The sequence below is a fragment of the Lupinus angustifolius genome, chromosome LG11, assembly GCF_001865875.1.
Source record: "Lupinus angustifolius cultivar Tanjil chromosome LG11, LupAngTanjil_v1.0, whole genome shotgun sequence".
Classification (NCBI taxonomy): Eukaryota; Viridiplantae; Streptophyta; class Magnoliopsida; order Fabales; family Fabaceae; genus Lupinus; species Lupinus angustifolius.
The window spans coordinates 18,303,397-18,327,396 of NC_032019.1; the positions used below are offsets into that span (position 1 = coordinate 18,303,397).

At 30.6% G+C, this 24,000-nt stretch overlaps 1 protein-coding gene across 2 annotated transcripts; it reads left to right on the forward strand.

Moving 5' to 3' along the window:
• LOC109361089 lies at nucleotides 4,970-15,746 on the forward strand. Of its 2 annotated transcripts, XM_019606410.1 has the most exons (25): nucleotides 4,970-5,083; nucleotides 5,118-5,310; nucleotides 8,215-8,432; nucleotides 8,775-8,880; nucleotides 8,976-9,077; nucleotides 9,187-9,246; nucleotides 9,389-9,467; nucleotides 9,716-9,863; nucleotides 10,302-10,425; nucleotides 10,535-10,715; nucleotides 10,842-10,870; nucleotides 11,120-11,268; nucleotides 11,769-11,871; nucleotides 12,012-12,107; nucleotides 12,194-12,243; nucleotides 12,328-12,451; nucleotides 13,162-13,224; nucleotides 13,343-13,402; nucleotides 13,569-13,730; nucleotides 13,955-14,028; nucleotides 14,106-14,199; nucleotides 14,376-14,512; nucleotides 14,598-14,678; nucleotides 14,938-15,043; nucleotides 15,371-15,746. In XM_019606410.1, the coding sequence occupies exons 2-25, from the start codon at nucleotides 5,137-5,139 to the stop codon at nucleotides 15,437-15,439; spliced, it is 2,589 nt and encodes an 862-aa protein (XP_019461955.1). In that variant the 5' UTR covers nucleotides 4,970-5,083; nucleotides 5,118-5,136; the 3' UTR covers nucleotides 15,440-15,746. The 2 variants fall into 2 exon arrangements, with proteins under 2 accessions (XP_019461955.1, XP_019461954.1); XM_019606409.1 differs by having other exon boundaries at nucleotides 4,993-5,310.

The window sequence follows — 24,000 nt, forward strand, 5'->3', positions numbered from 1 at the left end:
TATATGATTTATTCATGATCCAAACATTGCATGTTATTTTAGTAACCAGTATTTAACAATTATAATTTTAACTTAAATAATTTTTTTTAATTAATCAAAATTAATGAATGGGACATCAAATATGTTTCCTTTGAAGGTGGTGCACCACCAAAGATTTTTAATTCCAAAATTTTATACGTGGAGTTTAATGTCAGTAAACCAAAGTTTGTATTACCACTGTCAATAATACTTGCGCAAATCAATATTTAATGTTGTTGATATATATATATATCACGATAATATCAGTGGATGTGATTGTAAAACTTGGTAGGCCTGCAATAACAATGCATAGGTTGATTTAAAAAAATATATGATAGATAGGTATATTGATAATGTATTTTATTATAATATCAGTATTTATCCACTAAAGATACAATTACCATCAACCTCGTCATTTCTCTTAAACCGAATTGTTCTCCCACTCTAACAGTATGTTTTTTCTTGTACGACAGTAAATGAAAAGATAAAAATAAAGAAGATGGAAGTAGGGAAACAGAAAGATCCGAGAAAATGAGTAAACCTTTTCATGATTAGGCATCAGAGAAAAAATTGAACAGTATATAATACATTTTTGGTATATATTATACTTTTAGTTTTAGTTTATAAAAGGGTCAAAGATTATTTTTACAAAAGTAAATTACAGAAAAAGTATAAGGTAATATATTTATGTTGCGATTATTTTTAGTGTTTTTTACATATTTTAAACATAGATTTTTTTAATATCAATCACCATATATATTTATTTTATTATAAAAAATAATTTATATTATTTCTAGAGAGCGGCTAAAAAATTAAAATAAGAGACAACTTAAAAATCAAAAACAATATTTAAAAATAATATGACATACATTTTTAATATGTAGCTTAGTGGAATAGCAAATAAAAAGGACATAACCTTGAAATTAATGATAAAATGAGCATTGACATTTCAATGGAAAAATAAGCAAAATTTAAAATAAACAATTCATGATTGAGTAGCTTCAATTTTAGGTTTTTCTACAAAAAAAATAAATTAAATTTATAATCTAGATAGATGTCAAACATTTGTATAGTTATATAGTTGTACTATAAATAAAAGCCTACAAATTTAAGAAAATAAGGAAAAACTATAAAATTTCGTCTATATTAAATAAGCAAAAAAAAGTTGAGCTCTGTCATCTTTCCTTTTATTAGATAGAAGAGCAAAAAAATAAATTAATAAATTTTTGAAAGACAAATAAACCATATCCCATATTACACCCGTGAAGATACTGGCACCACCTAATGAATATATCACATCTCAGTCTCATCAAATTACAATACAATATGTTAATATCTATTTACTGAAAATTATTACACCTTAAATATATTATAGAGTAAATTATATTGACACCCCTGAGTTTTAGTAAAATTATATAAATCACCCATTACTTTTTTATACATAGTGATATACACAAACCTCCCCTAATTTTTATATTTTCATTACGCTGATCATCTCTGCATAATAAATAAGTGTAATTTTTTAAACAAAAAATGTGATAAATGCAATTAAGTTAAACAAAATATGATATATTGTGTAGACAAATCCAAATAATATACAAATCAATGTATCTTTATTATTTTTTTGTTACAAAATGCATCAACAATTTTAGAGAAATATTGTTTAAATCGCTCTTATAATATAGTGTAATGAACAAAAAAATAATAAAGAGATATTGACTTATATATTATTTGGATTTGTCTCCACAATATATTATGTTTTGTTAAACTTAATTGCATTTATCACATTTTTTGTTTAAAAAATTATACTTATTTTCTTATGTAGAGGTAGTCAGTGTAATGAAAGTATAAAAAGTAGGGAAAGTTTATGTAAATATAAAAAAGTGAAAGATAATTTATTTACTGTAATATAATTTACTCTATATTATACGTTATTTATCTATTATTAATAGTGGTTGATTCTTGAATAAAAAGAAGACATTTAATTGTCACTGAAGTTTTTCATCATCACTAAGTTAATTTATAGTAAGTTTAAATTACCATTTTGTTCATCGACTTTCAAAACTATATTAACTTGTTCATGTCAAAGTTAACAAAATCATGACATATTAACTACATACATAATAATAACAAAAATACATACTAGAACGTAAGAGTTTCTTATTATATAACATTGATGTGTTAACTATCATTATTTTTAAATAAAAAATAATATAATTAAATAAAAAATAATGAGTTGGATATATAAAAAACTTTACATCAATATTGGATATATAATAAACTCATTAAATATATCAAATTAACATCATTTCCCCACAAATTTACAGTTTTTATTTTCTATCCTTTGCATGATAAAATTAGTATTAAAATGGAAAAACATAGCCGAATAAAGGAAATAAAATCATACTCTATTAACTATAAGGAATTAATCTCAATAATTTTGATAGTTTGATCAGATATTTAATTTTGGTCAAACTAATTAATATTAACCATTTTTTACAAATCAATATTGATTCCTCATTCAATTGAGATCATCATATTCAGTGTGCGCAGGCTCTAGACATATAAGAACAAGCACTGGCCAAATAAAACGAGGTTTTTTTTTTACTGTAATGTGCCATGAAACTCAAGAAAATTATTTGATGAAGCTGAAGAAATTTAAGGAATTAGCAAGAAGCTAGTGCATCTCAGGTATATACTATTTATCACCTTCGAGTTTTTGTTAATTCTATCTTGTTTAATCACAAAATTACTGTGTTGTTTATTACTTTTATTATATATGTATCCCTCTAACGTAAGATAGTCTTTAAAATGTCAACAATTATGTAAATGATAAAGAATTTGAATACATTGTTATTTGCTCATCATTCTAGAGGTTCTAAATCCTTATTTGTAGATTACAGTGGAAAATTATATATTCTCCTACAAAATTATTCAACAAATATTTTTCATAATAATTCTCGGTAGAATACCCCAATTCAAACCTTAGGTACGTAGTAAGATGGTGTTTAAAATGCCAAGATTTATGTAAATAATCAAGAAATTGAATAGATTGTTACTATCAGGTTATAAATCATTATTTATAGATATTACGGTGGAAAATTATATATTATCCTATAAAATTATTCAACAAATATTTTTAATAATGATTCAGTTGGTAGAATACCCGAATTCAAACCTTAGGTAGTCCAAATTCTGCTTCCCGGAAAAAACATTTTGCATATTCAAAATTTGCTTCCTATGTGCAATATTACTGGGTTGCTAGGTTTTAACATGAATATTAATTTAAGAGAAAAAGATGTATATACTGATAGTGTAAGAATTTTTTACATTGTCATTGCATTATCTACCGTTCATTTTCAATTATGTTTGACTTTTTAGAAAAAGTAATCCAAATGAAGGATGAATGATGTACTGATTGTATTTAATTCTTTACATTGTCAGTACAATATTGTATTCTTAACTTAATGTTGCTATACACATTGATGATGACCAATAAGTGGTTGATCTATAATGTTTAATTTTGAGAGTTTGATTCCTATGAACAACATTTGTTGGGAGGACAATCACAAACTCGAAAGGGATTAATATCTTATCCAAAAATGTGAAAAATACCCATAGTAGAATAAAAAAATACACATCCATGATGATGACTGATAAGTCTCAAGTAACTCTCTAAATTAGTACCTTTCCAACCTATTAGTGTGAAGTATGTTTTTTTTATTACTAAAGTTTCTCATCCAATGAGTAAATATGTAATATTTTTTAGGGTGTGTTTTTAAGGTATTATTAGGAATCAGACATTTAACATTTTAACCATACCAGAATCTAATAATGTCATATTGTTGGCAATATGAAGTGGGTGAATATTTGTTGTCCCAAAACAGTGTATCACTCCATGTGTCAATGCTTGTGATTGGTCAAAAAATAATTAACTATTAAAATTTTAATTTAAATATAATTTTTCAACCAATCACGAGCAATGCCACATGGAGTGACACACTTTATGATACAACAGATGTGCTCTGAAATGTAGTGGTGTTTGATTATAACATTTAGAGGACAAAAGTGGCAGACAAATTTGAATAAGGTCATGTATTTCACTTGAAGCGGCCTTGTGGGCCTACTTTCCACGTTGTCCATACACTGAAACTCTGTGTACCCTATTTCCACATAAGTGTAAAAGATAGTCAAAAATGCAATTCACTCGTAACAGGATGAGAATTTCATTCATATGCAATCGTAAAATGCATTTAAAATAATATTTATGATATAGGATGAATGTGATGAATTTATGAAAAGTTATTCATTATGAATAATAATTTTTTATTATCAAGATTTTTGTTTCTCATCCTTGCATTTTTTGTTATCCCAACTTGTTTCTTTTATCGTTTTTAGTTTAATACATTGTTTTGGATGGGTCCCATTTAAATGGACATAAAATAATATTCATTCAAATAAATATTCATGAATATAATAGATAAATTTGAATTTATTATTAAAATTATTCATTAAAATCGTATCTATCTAAATCCGTTTTTGAATTTGATTTATATTAGATTTGGATAAATTTGAATAATTCTTGGTTGAACTGTTGATAATTTTTGTTATAGAAGTTGTTTCAGCAAGTTGCAGAAACAGATAAGAGATGAATGATGGGGAAGATGTTGGGCCTCTATGATAATTGAAAAATAATATTCTATATTTCTCTAGTCTTTTCCTTCAATCTCTAACATACATGCTTATTTATTTTACCTCGTTATATTTAAGTTTGACCGTATTTAAGAAGCTCCAACTAAGGTAAATAGACGTTTTGGTTATGGTGTTTCAATGATAATGCCAATTGTTAAATGAAGAGTATTGCTATTTAATTTCATAATTAATTTTACAGTATAGATTCTACTACGTGGACCATTGAGTTCCACGTATCCATTTTTAACTACACTCATCTTTAAAGGGTTTTACATGTTTGTGTTTTTGCATATATATATACAGATTGCTATTCTATAAGAGGAGAAAAACTGTCTTTGTTTTTGGTTTCTACATTGCATAGAGTTGAGTTGGTGTGGGTTCCCGATTTTCAGTTACGCGACTTGGAGTTCGGAGTAAAAGGAAAAGATGAGAGTGGCAGTGGTTGGTGCTGGAATTAGTGGTTTGGTTTCTGCATATGTTTTGGCAAAAGGTGGAGTGAATGTGGTGTTGTATGAGAAGGAAGATTACTTAGGAGGACATGCTAAGACTGTGAATGCTGATGGAGTTGATTTGGACCTTGGTTTCATGGTGTTCAACCGGGTATGTTCAAAATTATAATTGCTTTTTTTTTTAACTTATGTTGTTGCTCTTAATTCTTCTTTTCTCGTGTTGCTTTGTTTCATTGTTTCACCACTAGAATGAGGGTTTTGCTTATTACTTGTAAATTTTTGAATGGAACTAGAAAGAATCTTATCTTCAAAATCTGATGAGTAACATTATCCAAAAAACAGTTAAGGAGGTGCATTATTTGAGTGTGTTCAACTTTCATGTAAATTATCAATTTTTGTATAAGGTGTTGTCTTGTAAAGAGTATATATTCTTTTAAAATTCTCAGGTAAGGTGAGTGTTATCACAAAAAGGAGGGATTGAATTGGCGAAATGAGAATTATATTCATAATTTCAAAGATGAATTAAAAATAAGATTAGTAAAATTAGAAATAAAATTATGCTTAATTTATTTTGATTTTAAAGGTGGAGTTGTACATGCTTGATTACCCTTAAACAATGTTTTGGATTCGAGTTTTGTGGATGAAAAAATGTCCACTGGGAGAATTAGCCCCACGACCTGTGGATGTTCCCAGCTCGGACAGGATTACCTCCAGTGGGAGGATAGGAAAACCCAAAAAAAAATATTTTTTCATCTACTAGACAGATGAATATGATATGGTTTTGATTTGGACTTGATTAGGGGTGACATTTGCAGAATAAAAATTAGTAAACTTTTGGAGTTTGTAGCATATGTAATAGGTTGATGTTTAACCACACATAAACGACACTGATTCCATGTTTGTTGAACCTCACATGTGTCCAATCACTCAACAATCAACATCATATTTTCCATGCTAATTAATATCACTTTCACAAACTTCTATAAGAATAGGTTCTAGAAAACTAAATTGCCTTACTATTGGTGGAAACAATATGCAAGGTTGAAGTTTACCTTAAATAGAGTCTAACCAACCACATATATATCTTTTGTCAAACAAAGTGTGACGTTCCATCTATCATTTGATATAATGTTAAAAAATATTGAAGTTAAAAGCTTAATAATTAAGTTTTTTAATTAATCACATAAAGTTGCACATGAAATAACATGTTCGTTGAATAAAATATGTCCTTCCTACCTATATAATATACAGTACCATAACTCTAATATGTTTACATGTTTTTTTATTTACATCTAGCATTATAAGTGTATTCCGTGATTTTAAATAGGTTTATATAATCCAACGATTAAATTATATATTTTTATACTGAAATTTCAAATATCATAATATTATAATATTAATATAGTTAAATATTCATGTTTATTAGGTTTAAATTATCTTCCAGATGATTTAAAGCCTATTATTATATTAAGTTAAATAGATTTTTAAAAGTCTTAGTCTTGTTTATGAAAAAAAATATGGTATGGAATATTATAGGCCTACTAATAGATCTATGATAAGAGACCTGGTTTAATGATAGTATCTCAATGAAATTTATAACTATATGTTATTGACATTATGATTGTGAGTTGTGAAAAACTCCCTTTATGAGAATAAAATATAATATGTGATATTTAAGCTTAAATGGTGACATACTTAATAAACTTATGAATCAAGAAGAGTCACATGTCAAGAGTAACATGTTACAATTATAAATGCGACTTTTCAATGTAATTAACACCCAATCCTTGTGACTTGGCTTAGCCCATGAACCTATGATCGATTGGAGTGAAGAGAGTTAGTATTTAAGCTTAAAGGGTTACATTTGAATTTATTAAGCTCTAAAACCGTATCAATAGGCCTTAGTCTATTTTTACCCATACTTATACTCCTTTGGTTCCATTTTTTCACCTTTTCCAAAATCTTTTTAATATTTTAAAAATTCAACACACATTTCTATGCAATACTTTTTTTATTATTCATCTATTTCACTATTTCTTTTTCCATTTGTTAAATATAATTTTCAATGCATATTTAATTGGGGTTATCATAATCAAGTTATACCAAAATTTTAAACTATTTATTGATTTCTTAAACTATATACATAATCTTATACATCAAATAAATTGGAATCAATATTGGAATATTAAAATACTATATTTGATATTTTGGAAAAAGAATAGTAAGGTACATGGACCAAAGTGTATGTGGGCCCAACCTGTGGTCCTGGTATTGCAGCCCTTTTGGGCTAAGCCCCTTGTGTGAAGATGGTTAACTAAAGATACCTTCACTGTTTCGAAGTAAAAACACCATGGGTCCCTAATTATAAAATTCACACATTAAAATATAGCTAAAAGTTGTTGTAATTCTCAAGTTTATCAAAAATATATTAACTTGCCAAAAATGTTTATGACACGTATAGTTAATTCAAACATAAGGGAAGTAAAATGTTATTGGAATATGTGAGGAGTAATAAATATATAGTGTAAATATTTAGGGTTATATTTAATATTATACAGATATTATAAAATGACTTACATACAATTAAACTTTCTAAAAAGTGACTTATAATTGCATATTCCAATTCTCTACTAATAAAACATTTTGTATTAAGCATTTAAATATCCATGCTTTTTGGAACACGGATCACTTGTTCTAAACGGTATCTCATTTCCTATTCTATACCAATCAGAATACTATTTTTTTGTTTCTAAAATTTTTCTTTTATTCATATGACAATATGTGATTGGGATGAGAAAAAGAATAAAACATTTTGGGAACAAGTGATTCTTGTCACACATTTTGAAGGCATTTGATGAGTTAGTATGGTGCATGCTCCAACACAGTATTGCAAGCATTTTAAAGTAACTCTGCTTCTTACTAGGATTTGTTATATTAGGTATTGAATACTATTATATGCATTTGTGTACCTTGAAAACAATTGATTTTGTAGCATTATGTGATCAAAGCAATGCTATAATGAGGCTTTTCATAATGTAACATGGTTATTGAGCAGGTCACCTATCCCAATATGATGGAGTTCTTTGAGAGTCTTGGAGTTGATATGGAATTATCAGACATGTCGTTCGCTGTCAGCCTAGACGACGGCCGAGGCTGCGAATGGGGAAGCCGAAATGGTTTGTCCGGCTTGTTTGCACAGAAGAGCAATGCACTGAATCCTTACTTCTGGCAAATGATTAGGGAAATTATCAAGTTCAAAGATGATGTTATAAGGCATGTTGTTATCTATGTCCTATACATTTATTTGTGTAATGCTGCAAACTACAAAGTGCATAATAAATTATATGAACATTACCAAATTGGATGGTGCTTTGTTTTTAAGAGTTATAAGTTCTAGGAAACAATTGGTATCCCAATTATTGTCTTTGAAAATAAAATTCATAGTTCAGTTCTCTGTGATGAATAATTCAATCTGAACTTGACTGTATGAAGTAAAAAAATTGAGAAGAATACTAATTACTAATTAGGATTATAGAGTTGTTTTCTCCCTAATGTCCTGAATGAATGAATCCTGATAAATTGGTTGGTTTTCTCTTTTCCTATTTCGCAATGCAGCTATCTTGAAATGCTTGAGAATAACCCAGACATTGATCGCAATGAGTCTCTGGAACAATTCGTCAAGTCAAAGGGCTACTCGGAATTGTTTCAGAAAGCCTATATTGTGAGTTATGTTACTTCTTAGGCATGTGGTTTCTGTATATCATATAAGTATCATTGCTTTGCTTAATATATATTCATGACATTAAATACCCGTAGATTCCAATTTGCGGTTCTATTTGGTCTTGCTCTTCTGAAGGAGTTATGAGTTTTTCTGCTTATTCTGTCCTCTCATTTTGTCGCAATCATCATCTACTTCAGGTACTAGAACAGTTCACGCTCTTTTAAAATTTATATAATGATGAATGATGTAGTTCTGATATCATTATAATTTGATATTAAATCTTGATTCGTTTGATCCTCTACGCAGCTCTTTGGTAGACCACAATGGCTAACTGTCAGATGGCGCTCACAAAGTTATGTTAATAAGGTTCGATTTATTGATTATGATACTTAGCTTTAAATTTTATCATGTCACCTAGGGAGTAGTTTTCAGTGTCACTTATTGCAGAGATTTTCAATGTAAGCTATGAATCAAGTTTTTGATATTGATAAGTTGTTACAAAAATCAGGTCAAAGAAGAGCTTGTGAGTAAAGGTTGTCAAATAATATCTAATTGTGAGGTAGACTTGGTTTCAACATCTGAAAATGGTGAGCAGTTCATCCATCCCTTGTCACTCTTTTTTATTCCGCTCTTTTTAGAAGGATAAGGCTGTGTATGTCTACCCTGCTCAGACCTCACTATGTGAGAGTCTCGTCAACTGGGCTGCCTTTTTTTTCACTTTAGAAGGCTAAGGTGAATTCAATCTAATTGGCCTTGACATTCCTTTTTTAAATAACACTTATAAATTGACTAAGCATTGGCTATTATAGTTACAAGGCTAGAAAAATTATTGCAGGTTGTGTTGTGCACTGTAAAGATGGTTCTCAAGAAATATATGATGGATGCATAATGGCAGTACATGCACCTGATGCTTTGAGATTATTAGGAGATGAAGCAACACATGATGAGAGAAGAATTCTTGGTGCTTTTCAATATGTTTACAGGTAAAGTCCCTCCTCACAATTCTTATTATTGGTTTCCCTTCACTCAAGGAATAAAACAATATGGCCTATAATTGTCACATGCATTTAAAAATAATCAAATCCATGCATTCAAGTGTCTTTTTTTATCATTTATGTAGTGCTACTCAGATTTGGATATTGGATAATAATCTTAAATAGCTCAACATTATGAATAAACATGTTATCATACCAGGAGATGAGAACATTCTTTTTTCTTTCTTTCTCTTAGGACCTAGAGGCTAGAGCATAAAAATAGTTTTTATAAGCCTTAGATCAAAGATGCCTTTTCGTTACTGATATGCATTCATGTATTCATGTTTGCTGATACTGAAAAATTTAAGATGCTTAAATTGAGAATCTTTTGTTGTATATATCCAAACAAGTCCAAATGCACAATTATTCTTTGATTTGTATTGGCAGTGATATTTTTCTTCATCGTGACAAAACTTTCATGCCCAAAAACCCAGCAGCATGGAGTGCATGGAATTTTCTTGGAAGTAACAACAACAAAGTTTGTCTGACATACTGGCTCAATGTTCTTCAGGTTAGTAACATTTCCATATAAATGCATTGATAGTAAGTGAACTCTATTAAGACTTATTCTTCTTACTTATGTATAAACTTACTCCTGAATCTTTGTTCTAAATATGCAGAATATTGAACAAACAGGTCTACCCTTTCTTGTAACTCTGAATCCAGATCATGTACCAGAAAATACCTTGCTTAAGTGGTCAACTGGCCATCCAGTCCCATCAGTCGCTGCGATGAAAGCTTCTTACGAGCTCGATCTTATTCAAGGGAAAAAATGGGTATGGTTCGCGGGGGCTTACCAAGGTACATTCCTGCGAGTCTTGACATGAATGCAAGATAATAATTGTCACAACTAGTATTTATCTATCAGGTTATGGATCCTATAGATCATATAATAACCTCTAGTCTGAACATATGTTGTGTTTTCAGGTTATGGATTTCATGAAGATGGACTAAAGGTGATTAAAGCTAATTTTATAATGACAGAAGGAAATTATACTTTTTACTGGAAATTAATATCTATTATTGTAATTGTGACAGTCATGCTTCTTTTTCTTTCATTAGTAATTTGACAACTTCAACTGTTCTTTCAAAAGAGTTTCCTTGAGCAGAAATATATATATTTAGACAACTAAATTTCTTGTAAAATGTCAACAACTTTGTTGAAAGGAAGCAAAAAAAACTAAACAATAAGATTGAATTTCCAGGCTGGCTTGACTGCAGCACATGACATTCTTGGAAGAAATTGTTCACTTCAGACCAATCCAAAACACATGGTGCATTCTTGGAAAGAACTCGGAGCACGCCTTTTTGTGACTAGATTCCTGAGTTCCTTTATCGTTACTGGTTGTTTAATGTGAGTTTACTTCTGTTCTTAATATATCCTTAATTTTAATATCATGAGCTCTATCAGCAAGATAAATGTTTGTTAGTGAACTTGACTATGATTGTTTGGATCATATGAGCCTCTTCTACTCTATGAAATAAGATATCCATGCAATAAAGTTTAGCATGCAGAATTGGGTGATTTACTGTACTAAAAAACTGTATAACTGGAGTTCATTTAAACACGGAATCTTCGCTTGTAATTTGGAGAATTGCTCAAGTTTTATCGCCCCATGACAAAAAACTAAAGCAGGGTGATCCTGAAATAAAATAGGCTCACTAGGACTTGCTTTTGGTCAAAACAATACTAATAATTTATTTTGACAATGTGATCTATATTGATCTTTTCATGAATTTTATTTTGAAGTTTGATAAAAAACCATGCCCAATGTATTCCCTATATTTCATCTTTGGACTAGACACGTAATAAATTACTGAGTCACTGGTACATTTTGCCTTGATGTGTTACAGCTTTTTGGAGGAGGGAGGAACGATGTTTACCTTCGAGGGAACTGAGAAAAAGAGTAATCTAAAGTGTGTTTTGAGAGTCCACAATCCCCAATTTTATTGGAAGGTATGTACTTCTGAATTTTGCATGAGCTAAGATCATTGATTGATGTCATTCTAGCTTTAGAAATGAAAATATATGCTTTTCTTTTGTCAATTCAACTCCAAAATTAAGTAGTTGGTAAGAAAATAAACTGTGGTTGGCAGGTTATGACACAGGCTGATTTAGGCCTAGCAGATGCATATATAAATGGAGACTTTACATTTGTTGATAAAGATTCAGGTCTTCTCAATCTTTTCCTGGTGAGAATACTCATTCCAATCTTACACATGATTGTCTCTTTTGGACTTTATTTTTAACTTCTATGTACCTTGCTATTTTACTTCAGATTCTCATAGCCAACAGAGATTCAAACGCAAACTCAAAATCGAAGAATAGGTAAACTGATGCGATGAACTGAAGCCAAGATTAAGTATTATGTGTGTTTTGCATATCAATTCTTTTCATTTTGTTTGTCGTTAGGGGTTGGTGGACACCAGTTTTCTTTACAGCTGGTTTAGCATCTGCAAAGTTCTTCATTGAACATATTTCTAGGCAAAATACTCTCACACAGGCTCGAAGGAACATCTCTAGGCATTACGATCTGGTATGAGATCATTAACTACAAAAATTTCTAGATAAAGTGTTGTTCAATAATCAAGTTGCAGAAAATACATGTTATACCCATCAGTCTAAAGTTGTTTCAGCATATAACTAGTAAAGCACTGTCATAAATAGAGGTCAAATGAAATATTCTATATCTAAACAGAAAGTTTATGACTGAATTTGAACCAGCGGTTTCTCTAAAATGTGTATGTCTATTATTATTATTTATGTAGCAGACAATAATCCTTCATTGTTAAGAGATCTACTATTTACATGACAACTTGAGGGTATATCCTATGGTTTGGATCTTTGTTTTGCCTCGATGTAAGTAGAATAGAAAATAACTCATGCATGCTTTATAGATTGTAAATTGCATATACAATTTTCCGGAAACCACTTATGTCAACTATAACCATTTCTTAACGAAGAAATATATTGGACTTTTTCGGAAGTTACACATCACCTGCCTAAATTCATGCAGTGTGATTTATATACTTGTTGGACAACTTCACTTAATGTCAGTTGGTCAATTGGTATTAAGATGAAATCTAATAGACTGTGAACGTCAGAGCTCATCTCTATCGGGCGACTTCACTTTATATCCAATGTTCATCTTTTTGTCTTATCGAATCTATTCCTTCCATGATAATTTTAATGCTGGCAATTAAACCATAAGAAGCTTACAATTCTTCTTCTTTGATATGTTTCTAGAGCAATGAACTCTTCGCTCTTTTCTTGGATGAATCAATGACATATTCGTGTGGAGTGTTCAAGGCAAGAACAATGAATTTCTGGTTCTTACGTCCAAATTTCACGTGAGATATTTATCATCAAATTCTGTAGTAGCACTGATTAACATTTTCCTTTGTTTCTTTATTAAATTATCTGATAGAATAAAGATGAAGACCTGAAAGATGCACAAATGAGAAAAATATATCTTCTGATTGAAAAAGTGAGTGTCTCTGGTTGCTATTCTATTATTATTGTAGTTATCTTACAATAACTTATGATAAAACATTATGGCATCGTTCAATCCACGCTACCTAGTGGGATAAAGTCTATGTTGTTGTAGCTATCTTGCAATAGGTCTAATATGATTATTATTTATATAATTGAAGGGTAGAATAGATAAGTCACATGAAATTCTTGAGATTGGATGCGGATGGGGAAGTTTAGCCATTGAAGTTGTCAAGCGAACTGGTTGCAAATACACCGGTATAACATTGTCCACGGAGCAGCTGAAACTTGCAGAACAAAGAGTTAAAGATGCTGGGCTTCAGGTACTAACAAGCTTTTTTTATTCATAATTTCTTGTTTGTTAAATTGTTAATATGCAATCTGGGTATTCCTTGTAAACTTGCCATAAAAGCTTATTTTTAGAAAATAAACCTTTGTTACTATGTTCTTCTCATTCTGCAAGATAGTCTCATTGTGCGTACTATATAAATGTGAACTTCAAATATCTTGTGGATTGATGATAAATGTAACTAACTCATGATTCCAGGACCATATCAAATTTCTTCTGTGCGATTATCGCCAATTGCCCAAGACATACAAATATGACAGAATTATATCTTGGTGAGCAACTTTTCATTAGAGTCATGTACAATAGCAATATCTCTTAACATTGCATAACCTGCATAAGCATATTTCAGTGAAATGATAGAAGCTGTTGGGCATGAGTTCATGGATGAATTCTTTGGCTGTTGTGAATCACTATTGGCAGATGACGGACTTCTTATTCTCCAGGTATTCTGTAGAATATTAAACTTTGTATGTTACCTTCATTCTATCACTATAAATCTTTATCTAATATTAAGATTAAAAGACTTTCTTGAGGGCATGATAACAAGTATAGTAGTAACTACAAGTACATTCTTTGGTATTAAATTGCCGCTAATGAAGATGGTTATCTTCTTCTATAGTTCATATCGATCCCAGACGAGCGTTATGACGAGTACAGGCGCAGTTCGGATTTTATAAAGGAGTATATTTTTCCAGGAGGTTGCCTACCCTGTGTAAGTAGGATAACATCAGCAATGGCAGCTACATCCAGACTATGGTACAAGTTATATGTTATTGTTGAGTTACGTAAATGAAAATTCCCTTCATTGTTCTTTCTTACACATAAATATTCTTAAATGCAGCATGGAGCACATTGAAAACATAGGAATTCATTACTACCAAACACTAAGATGTTGGAGAAAGAACTTCCTGGAAAGGCAAAGGTATGTTAGTATTAATTTGGCTTCAACTTGCTTTTCTATACGAGGGTAAGGTTGTTGCTTAGTGACAATAATGTCAGAAGTTCAAATCCTGGAAACAACTTCTTCACTTGCGGGAGTAAGGTTAAGCAAATCTACAATTTACAGACCTTGCTAAGTGGGACCCTCATGCACTAGGCCACATGTTTTTTAATTTTGTTGTTCTATAATTGAAGTTACTACTTAGATTAATTATTGATAATTTTACTTCTTATGTTGTCAGTGAAATTTTGGCTCTGGGATTTAATGAAAAATTCATCAGGACATGGGAATACTATTTTGATTACTGTGGTGCAGGTTTCAAGTCACGCACACTTGGGACTTATCAGGTATATCACACAGCTACTATTACAATCTTGGAGCAATTTGATATTTTATACTCACTAGGCATGACTTGGAATAACTGCATCAACATCTCAGTGCATGAATACCTTATTACTAAATTTTACTATAATGTAATTTACCATCAAAATATCATTCTAAAATACCATCTCATTTTTTTTTTCTGTTACTGAAATTTGAGCTACCCTTAAAAATACTAATTACTTAACAAGATAGTTTATTTAACAGTGCCATGATGGCATTAATTATAGATTCAATATGCTGATTATAGTGGAATTGGAACAAGTAAATAATTGGTTTTATGTACCATGTAGGTGGTATTCTCCCGCCCTGGAAATGTTACTGCATTCAGTGATCCATACCAAAGCTGGCCCTCAGCCTGATGATTTGTCGTTTACATGCAGCAACAATAATTAAGCCTTAGTCTCAGTGAGTAGAGTCAACGGAGAACATGACTTATATTTTTTTTTGAAGAACATTCCTTATACATTCTTGCAAGTACATTGCATTTTGGTGCCATGTTTCTCTTTTATTTGATAGTCCGAAAGTATCTGTTTCTCTTGTACATCATTGAATTAGAGAACTTGAATTTCATTCTCTGCTGCTTCACATTGGCAAGCAGCTAGATTGGTGGAGATTTTATTTCTTAATAAAGAGATTTTTTTAAATGGAATTTGAGGTTTATATGTATTTCACATGGGCCCTAAAGTACAGTTTGCACAAGTAGAGATGGTAAAACGGCGGCATGCCCGTTTAGCCCGCATCCTCGAAAAGCCTCCAAATTTTAAACGGATGCGGGCAGCCCAACAGATAATGAGTAAGAGAGAAGGTAGTGCATTCTGCAAATACCTAAACCAATTCTATAGACTAAGTTGAAGTTGAAACATATCTCACAAAATTAAAAATATAAAGGCACAGTAAAAAAACATGAAACAACTCAAAGTTGTTATATAAGCCACATTTCTCTACTTCACTTAATCTAAGAAAAATAAAAACAAAAATTTCAACATCTAAGGATATATGTATCTCAACAATACAATCTTTTCACAACATCTTCAAATACCTCAAAACCTTTTATATCTTCTTCATTCTTTCTCTTCATGTTTGTTCTTTAGTATTAGGAAGGGATAGTCGGAAACGGGTAAGGAGTGGTCAGTAGAAGATGTGCGGTTGAATGCTAAAGGTCTGATAGCTTGGTCGGATTATAACTGCTGGGGGAGATACCTGAAATGGTTATCCGGCAATCAAGTCAATTATGTGTCTTAGAGGGATAAGGGGAGTAAGTAAAAGAGAAGTTAAAGTGAATAACAATAAGTGCAACAATAAATGAGGGAATGAGAATTAATTATACTCCATGTATGATCTCTCCTATTTATAGAGAGTTTAGAAAATGCTGAGATGACATCTGGTCATTGGTACTAGAAGTGTTCAAATCCGTAAAAACTGAATGCATTTGGATCGTGATGGACTTATTTTTTAAAGACCAATTGGTCCGGTCCCGGATTTTGGTTTCACCACTTGGATCCGGACCGATCCAGACCGGACCGAAATAATATGCAAAGTTTAAGTGTGTAATACTTTTAAGTGTCTTCCAAACTTATTCTTAAGTCCCAACTCCAAAATTGTATCTATATTTTATTTGTTATATTCTATAACACATATTTATATATATGTTGCTATGTTTTTGATACATTTTTTTTAGAACTTAAACCAATCCCACAACCAAATAAAGAAGATTCAAGTGTTATTCTGATTAAGTGTTTTATTATCAATTTTATTGTTGTGAAAGTATTATTGTTATTAATCATCAGTGGCACACCATAACTGTTAAAATTACGTTGCAAATGCTCATATTATTGTTATTGATATCTTGTTATTATTAATATCTTGTTGTTGTTACTATTTTTTTTACTTTTATTATTATTATCTTATTATTTATTACTATTTGATGATATCCTGTTATTATTATTGTCTTACTATTTTTTTAGTTTTATTATTATTACCTATGTAGCCCATTATAATGGGCTAATTGGAAAGTTAGGATGTTCTGTTGACATTTTTTTTTTGCTAACAACATTCATTTTTGTCATCTCTACTTTAGGATAAGAGGCATGAATCCAAAGCAAAATTTAATTTAAATTCATTGGTGGAATATTTAATGGTATGTATTGATACAATTTTAACATATAAAGATACTCTGTTCCAAAAAGGCCATATCCTTATATCCCTAACCAATAATATTTCTCAAAATAATATAAAATATTAATTTATGTTTTTTAATGTTTTATATTAAAAAATTCCCAATTAAGTGACTTTAACTAGTTTGGTACACCATTAAAGATACAAATGGATATAGGAGATTTGCATCCCACTTTCAACTCCAAAGTGCATTAATAATACACATTGTGAATGCATTCCTTTAAGATTTTAACTAGCTTCATTTGAGATTTTAAGGGCTTACTAAAAAGAGCATGTTTTCCTTTCTCCGATAGGTCAAATCTCATCAATTATTATTACCAATGTTTTTAAATAAATATTGTCTATTGAAACTAATTCCAACCAAGAAAAGTTGGCATAGAAAACAAAGTTGGCAAGTTGCAAACATGAATTAAAACTCGAAATAAAAACCTTCAACTTATTTTCGATCTCTATAAATATGATATATTCTCTTAATTTATATTTAGTTTATTTATTTTTAATCCAAATATGGTGTGCTTTAGTGTCTAGCACAATCTTTTTCGGTAAAATAAGAGATCAATAACAGAAAATTTAATAAGAACTGGGTATATAAAAGTCATATTTATGATAAAACCAAGATACATTTAAGTAAAATAATAAATAAATTTGAAGATTATTAGAGTTTATTTGTGAGTTGAGTTTGAAAATGATGAAATAGAAAATTTCAGAATTATCTCATAAGTATATTTCATGATTCTTTAAGTTTTTCATTTTCATTCATTCTCAGACAATATTAACAAATGAAAAAAATTTGTTAGAAGAGAGAGAAGAAATCAATATTAAATAAAATAAAGTAAAAGTAAAGAGAAAGATGAATGTATGGTAGGTTTGTGGGGTCCATTTAAGAATGAAAATAGAGTTACACAATTAAATGTAATTTTGGCTTGAGTTACTTAAGTTGTTAGAAAATATAATCAAATATAAAATAACCAATAGAACACATTCAATGATTACTTTGCACATTTAAGTTTTAGGATTAAACTCCATATCATGTAAATAGTAATGTTTCTACTTGAAAAAAACTTCATACCTAGGAAATAGTAACAATGTTTCATATTTACCATTTTATATATGCTACTAAAGGTTTTATTGCAGTTGGTTTTTGGAGAAGAAAAAACAAAAATTAAAAGCTTAGGAGCCAGTTTTTTATTTTCATTCATTCCTCTTTAAAATTCAACTCACATGTAGACCCTACTAGTCTTCAAGTTTATTTATTATTTTATTTAAATGTAGTTTTGGTTATCATAAACATGTCTTTTTTTATACTTAGCATGTGTTTGATATGAATTATGTTTTTAGTTTCAGTTTATAAACTGTGAGATTATAATCTATTATAATATGTTTATATTTGAGTACCTTAACTAAAAATTGAATACAAACTAATATATTTTGTTTAGCTAAAGTAGAAAAATTATTTTTTTACATAGTAAATTAAAGAAAAGAGTATAAGATTATTTCTTTATGTTATGATTATTTTGGTTGTTTTTTACACTATTTTTTAAAAATAAATTTTTTAATATTTACCATCATATATTTTTACTATTTTTTTTTATTTTTAATATTGCATAACAAAGGCTAAAAAATATATTAAATAAATACAATATAAAAACTAATATCAATATTAAAAAACAATATAACACACAGATAAATAGAAGTTGTTAAACTTGAATTACACAATTCAAAAAATAAATAATATAGAAATGTCAAGTTTTATGATGAGGAAAAATGAGAAGTGAAAAAATTGAAAAAAATAAGCTAACCTAAAATAAACAACCCATGATTTTAGAACTTCTACTTTTGGCTTATTTTTTGAAACAAACTGAGTTTATAATTTACATTTTAAGCTTATTTTTCAAAAAATAAGTAAAAACCCAAAATTTTAATCCATATCAAACATGCACTGAGTCTTTATTAAAAAATTTCTTGACCTCTCATTGTACTTGTACCAAAAATATTGTATTGGAGATTAAAGCACCCTATCTTTTTGTATATTTTGTAATTAAAAAAAACTAAATATGAGTTAAGAAATATACCATATTTATAGAGATTGAAAATAAGTTTAAGGTTTTTAACTTTTTATTTTGAGTTTTAATTCATGTTTTCAACTAGGCAACTTTGTTTTCTAAGCCGATTTTTTCTTGGTAAGAAGTAGTTTCAATAGGCAATAGTCATTTCAACAACAACAAAAAAACATTGATAATAGTGCTAATTAAAATCTCAAGGAGTGTCTTCTCTAATATGTATCAATGCACTTTGGAGGTGAAAGTGTATCAATATAAATTGAAGTATTTGTTGGGCTTGAGCCTTTCTCTATTTCTGTTATGAGGTTTCCATAAATAGTAGGCTAGTTAGTTAGTGATTGAGGTTTTGTACCTTTATTTAGAAACATTTTCACTTCTATAGAGTAACTAATTCAATACAAAAGCAAGCATTGATTGCCTTCATCTCAAAACCTCTGGTCTTATAAATCCAATATGGTATCAGAGCTCTCAACCTGAGAGCTCTGTTGCGCAACTATCTTCTTCTTCTTTCTTCTCACATCAAGATAGGGTCACCATAGTTGACCACACGAATTCATCACAAAATCTGTTCTCTTTCCAAAAAATTTGTCTTCCGTTATATCCTTCCTTTCTTGCCAAGATCAAGTTGATTCGAAGCAACCACCAAGAATCAAGATGCAAACTGACATAACTCAAGCAAGTTCAGATTTGGATGGATTTCAAAATCCATCAAATCCCTTCTATCTTCACCCTGGTGATAATCTAGGTATTCCTTTGGTATCTCCCCCTCTTGATGGCACCAACTATCACTCATGGAGCAGATCAATGAAAAGAGCTCTTCTTTCTAAGAATAAATACAAGTTTGTCAATGGAGTCATACGAATGTCAAAACCCATTCAATCGACCTATGAAGCTTGGGAGAGATGCAACACGATGGTGGTGTCATGGATAACCAGATCATTGTCAAATCAGATAGCACAAAGCACGGTTTATATAGATGATGCAAAAGAATTATGGGAAGAACTCAGGGAAAGGTTCTCTAAAGTTGACCATTTTAGAACCTCTGATCTTCTTCGAGAAATTCACTATGTGAGGCAAGGTGAAAGGAATGTGTCTACCTTCTATATTGACTTAAAGGTCTTATGGGAAGAGTTGGATTCCTTAAGACCTTTGCCAGTATGCATTTGCAACAACAAATGCACCTGCAATACACTAAAGACCATCAAAGATTACAAGGAAGCTGAACTAGTGATTTGTTTCTTGAAAGGGCTTAATGACAACTATAATACAATCAAGACTCAAATACTGCTCATGGAACCCTTGCCCATAATAAATAAAGCTGACTCTTTGGTAACGCAACAAGAAGGTCAACAAGATACAACGTCTCACTCAAATCAGAGGACTATTATTAGTTCTATAAATTCCAAACAGAATTGGAAATGAAATTCTAATAGGTACAATAGAGGTAATCAGGGCAACAATAGTAGAGTCCCTAGTTGAGGAATAATGATTAATGCAGACTCAAGTAGAAGCATTCTTGGAAGGGGTGGCAATCTCAAGGTTTGCACTTTCTGTGGAAGAGAAAATCACACAATGGACTCCTGCTATTATAAGCATGGATTTCCTCCTAACTTCAAATTCAGAACAAGATCAGGTGTTGGAACAATGAATGTTGCACTCAGTCAAGGCCACACAAATCAATATGAGCCAACCAGTAATGCTAATTCAGATTCTATGTCAAGGGAGCAAAAACCAGAGTTGGTTTTTGACCCAACACATTGTATTAATCAGATGAGCATAAGTGAGGAGGTGATGCATCAAACATGCACTCTTCTCACTAAAAGTTGTTGGATACTTGACACTGGGGCAACGGATCATGTCACAAACAATCTCACCAATTTCATCACTTACCATAACATTAAACCTATTTTGATAAAATAACCTAATGGTTTCTCCATTTATGCAAGACAGTCAAGAACCATAGCCCTATCTGATGCACTATTACTCACCAATGTGCTTTACATACTTGAATTTCATTACAATTTAGTCTCTATACATAAACTCGCTGCTTCCCTAAATTGCACCCTTACCTTTGACAATGAATGTTGTATGATCCAGGATATGATTTTCTTGAAGATGATTGGACATGCTAAAGCTCACAATCATCTCTACATTCTCACAAAGGTTGATAAACCAAATTCTTCCTTTTCTCACATCATAAACACTACTTGTAATATAGATTCTTTTGATCTATGGCATTTTCGCTTGGGACATCCCTCACACAATGTATTACAGCACATATGCAAACAGTTCTCATATGTAAATTTTGATGCAAATAAAGTGTGTGATTCATGCCACTTGGCAAAACAATCCAAACTGCCTTTTGTTAAAAGTTCTTCTTCTACTGCTCATCCTTTTGAAATTGTGCATATGAATATATGGGGACCTATTAGTATCCCTTCCATCCATGGCCATAGATACTTCTTAACCATTGTTGATGACCTTACAAGATATACATTGTTGTTTTTGATGTCTAGTAAATCTGATGTTAGAAACATTATCAAGAATTATGTGAAAGCTGTTTTGGTCCAATTTAATGAAAGTGTCAAGACCATTAGATCAGACAATGGTGTGAAATTCTTAATGCCTTCTTTCTATGCTGAAACTAGAATAGTGCATCAAACCTCCTGTGTTGAGACTCCTCAACAGAATTCCATAGTTGAAAGGAAGCATAAACACATCTTGAATGTGACCAGATCCTTGCTTTTTCAATCCAACTTGCCAAGAATTTTCTGGTGTTATGTAGCTAGACATGCAGTCTATCTAATCAACAGACTACCTACTCAAGTGATTGGTCTTAAATCCCCCTCAGAAGCTTTGTATGTTGTCCAACCATCATTAGCTGACCTGAAAGTGTTTGGGAGCCTTTGCTATGCATGTACACTTACACAACAGAGAACAAAGTTGGATCTTAGAGCCAGAAGGTGCATATTCCTTGGCTACAAATCAGGAACGAAGGGTTATTTGCTTTTTGACATAACAACCAGGCAGATTTTTGCAAGCAGAAATGTTCACTTCTATGAACATATTTTCCCATATTCTGCAACACCTATCCAAACAAACCCTCAGCACCCTACTGTACCATCTTTATTAGAGTATGAACAACCTATCATGCCAATTCAAACCACAAATAATAATCAAGAACCAGAGGCATCTATTATAGAACAACCAATCACTCAAATAACAACAACTCTATCAGATCAACCCACACTTAACTCAAGGCAACTTACACCTAACTTAGAACAACCTGCACCTAACTCAGAACAACCTACACCCAATTTAAACCATAGCTCACCAACTATCAACCTTAGAAGGTCACATAGGCCACATATTCCACCCACATACCATAAAATATTCCACCAATGAATTTATATTAAAATTGGATTAGGATTCATACCTCTTACTCTAAAGTCTAAAGTGAAAACTGTACTTTAGGCCCATATGAAATACATATAAATCTCATTCCAATTAAACAATATCTTTCTTTATTAAAACAATATCTCCAAACAATCAAGATGCTTGCCAATGTGAAGCAGCAGAATATGAAATTCAAGTTCTCTAATTCAATGATGTACAAGAGATAAATAATGACAACAAATACTTTGGACTATCAAATAAAGGAGAAACATGGCACCAAAATGCAATGTACTTGCAAGAATGTATAAGGCATGCGTAAAAAAAATTATAAGGCATGTTCTCAGTCGACTCTACCCGGTGAATCTAAGGCTTAGTTATTGTTGTTGTATTTGAATGACAAATCAAGTGGCTGAGGGCTAGCTTTGATATGGATCATTGAATGCAGTAACATTTCCGGGGCGAGAGAATACCGCCTACATGGTACATAAAACCAATTATTTACTTGTTCTAATTCCACCTATAATCAACATATTGAATTTATAATTAATGTCATCATGGCACTGTTAAATAAACTTTAAGGGTAGCCTAAATTTCAGCAACATAAACTTTAAAACCATCTTTGTGGAAAAAAATTGGGATGGTATTTTATAATGATATTTTGATGGTAAATTACATCATAGCAAAATTTAGTAATAAAGTATTGATGCTCAATTTCGGCAAAGTCCATGGACCCGCCCATAGTTATTGGACGGACATGATATGAAAATGTGTTCCTCTATCCTAAAATATATGCTCAACATGTTTTATTCGTCCGCAACCATTTCCAATACACAAAATGGGCGGTCCACAAACATTATTAAATAAAGTATTAATATCAAATATGCAAATGTATATGTACTACACATATTTTATATTATATATTGCATTTATATTTTGTTGCATTTGTATGATTATTTATTATAATAAATATATTTATATATTTGTATGTAAAATATATATTGTTGATTTTGTATTAAGTGTATATAAATTTTTTAGTTTTGTTTAGGCGGCCTGCAAGTCTATACTACCTATGTTTAAGGTGAAGAAAACATGATATTTCATGACATATTTAAAAACAGAGATGCCCAAGCTCATCCTAATTTAAATGAGCATTACATGGGCATAGACAAAACGTCCCTAATTGCCTATTCTAATCATTAGTGTGATTTTGATGCATTTATTCCAAGTCATCATGTCTAGTGAGTATCAAATATCAAATTGCTCCAAGATTGTAATAGTAGCTGTGTAAT

Excerpts from the sequence above, each read along its gene's own strand:
- LOC109361089 (XM_019606410.1), top strand. The coding sequence starts at position 5,137 with ATGAGAGTGGCAGTGGTTGGTGCTGGAATTAGTGGTTTGGTTTCTGCA. Across the intron at positions 10,716-10,841 it reads GTTCGCGGGGGCTTACCAAG|GTTATGGATTTCATGAAGAT; the intron begins GTACATTCCTGC and ends TTGTGTTTTCAG. Across the intron at positions 14,513-14,597 it reads GCAGCTACATCCAGACTATG|CATGGAGCACATTGAAAACA; the intron begins GTACAAGTTATA and ends TCTTAAATGCAG.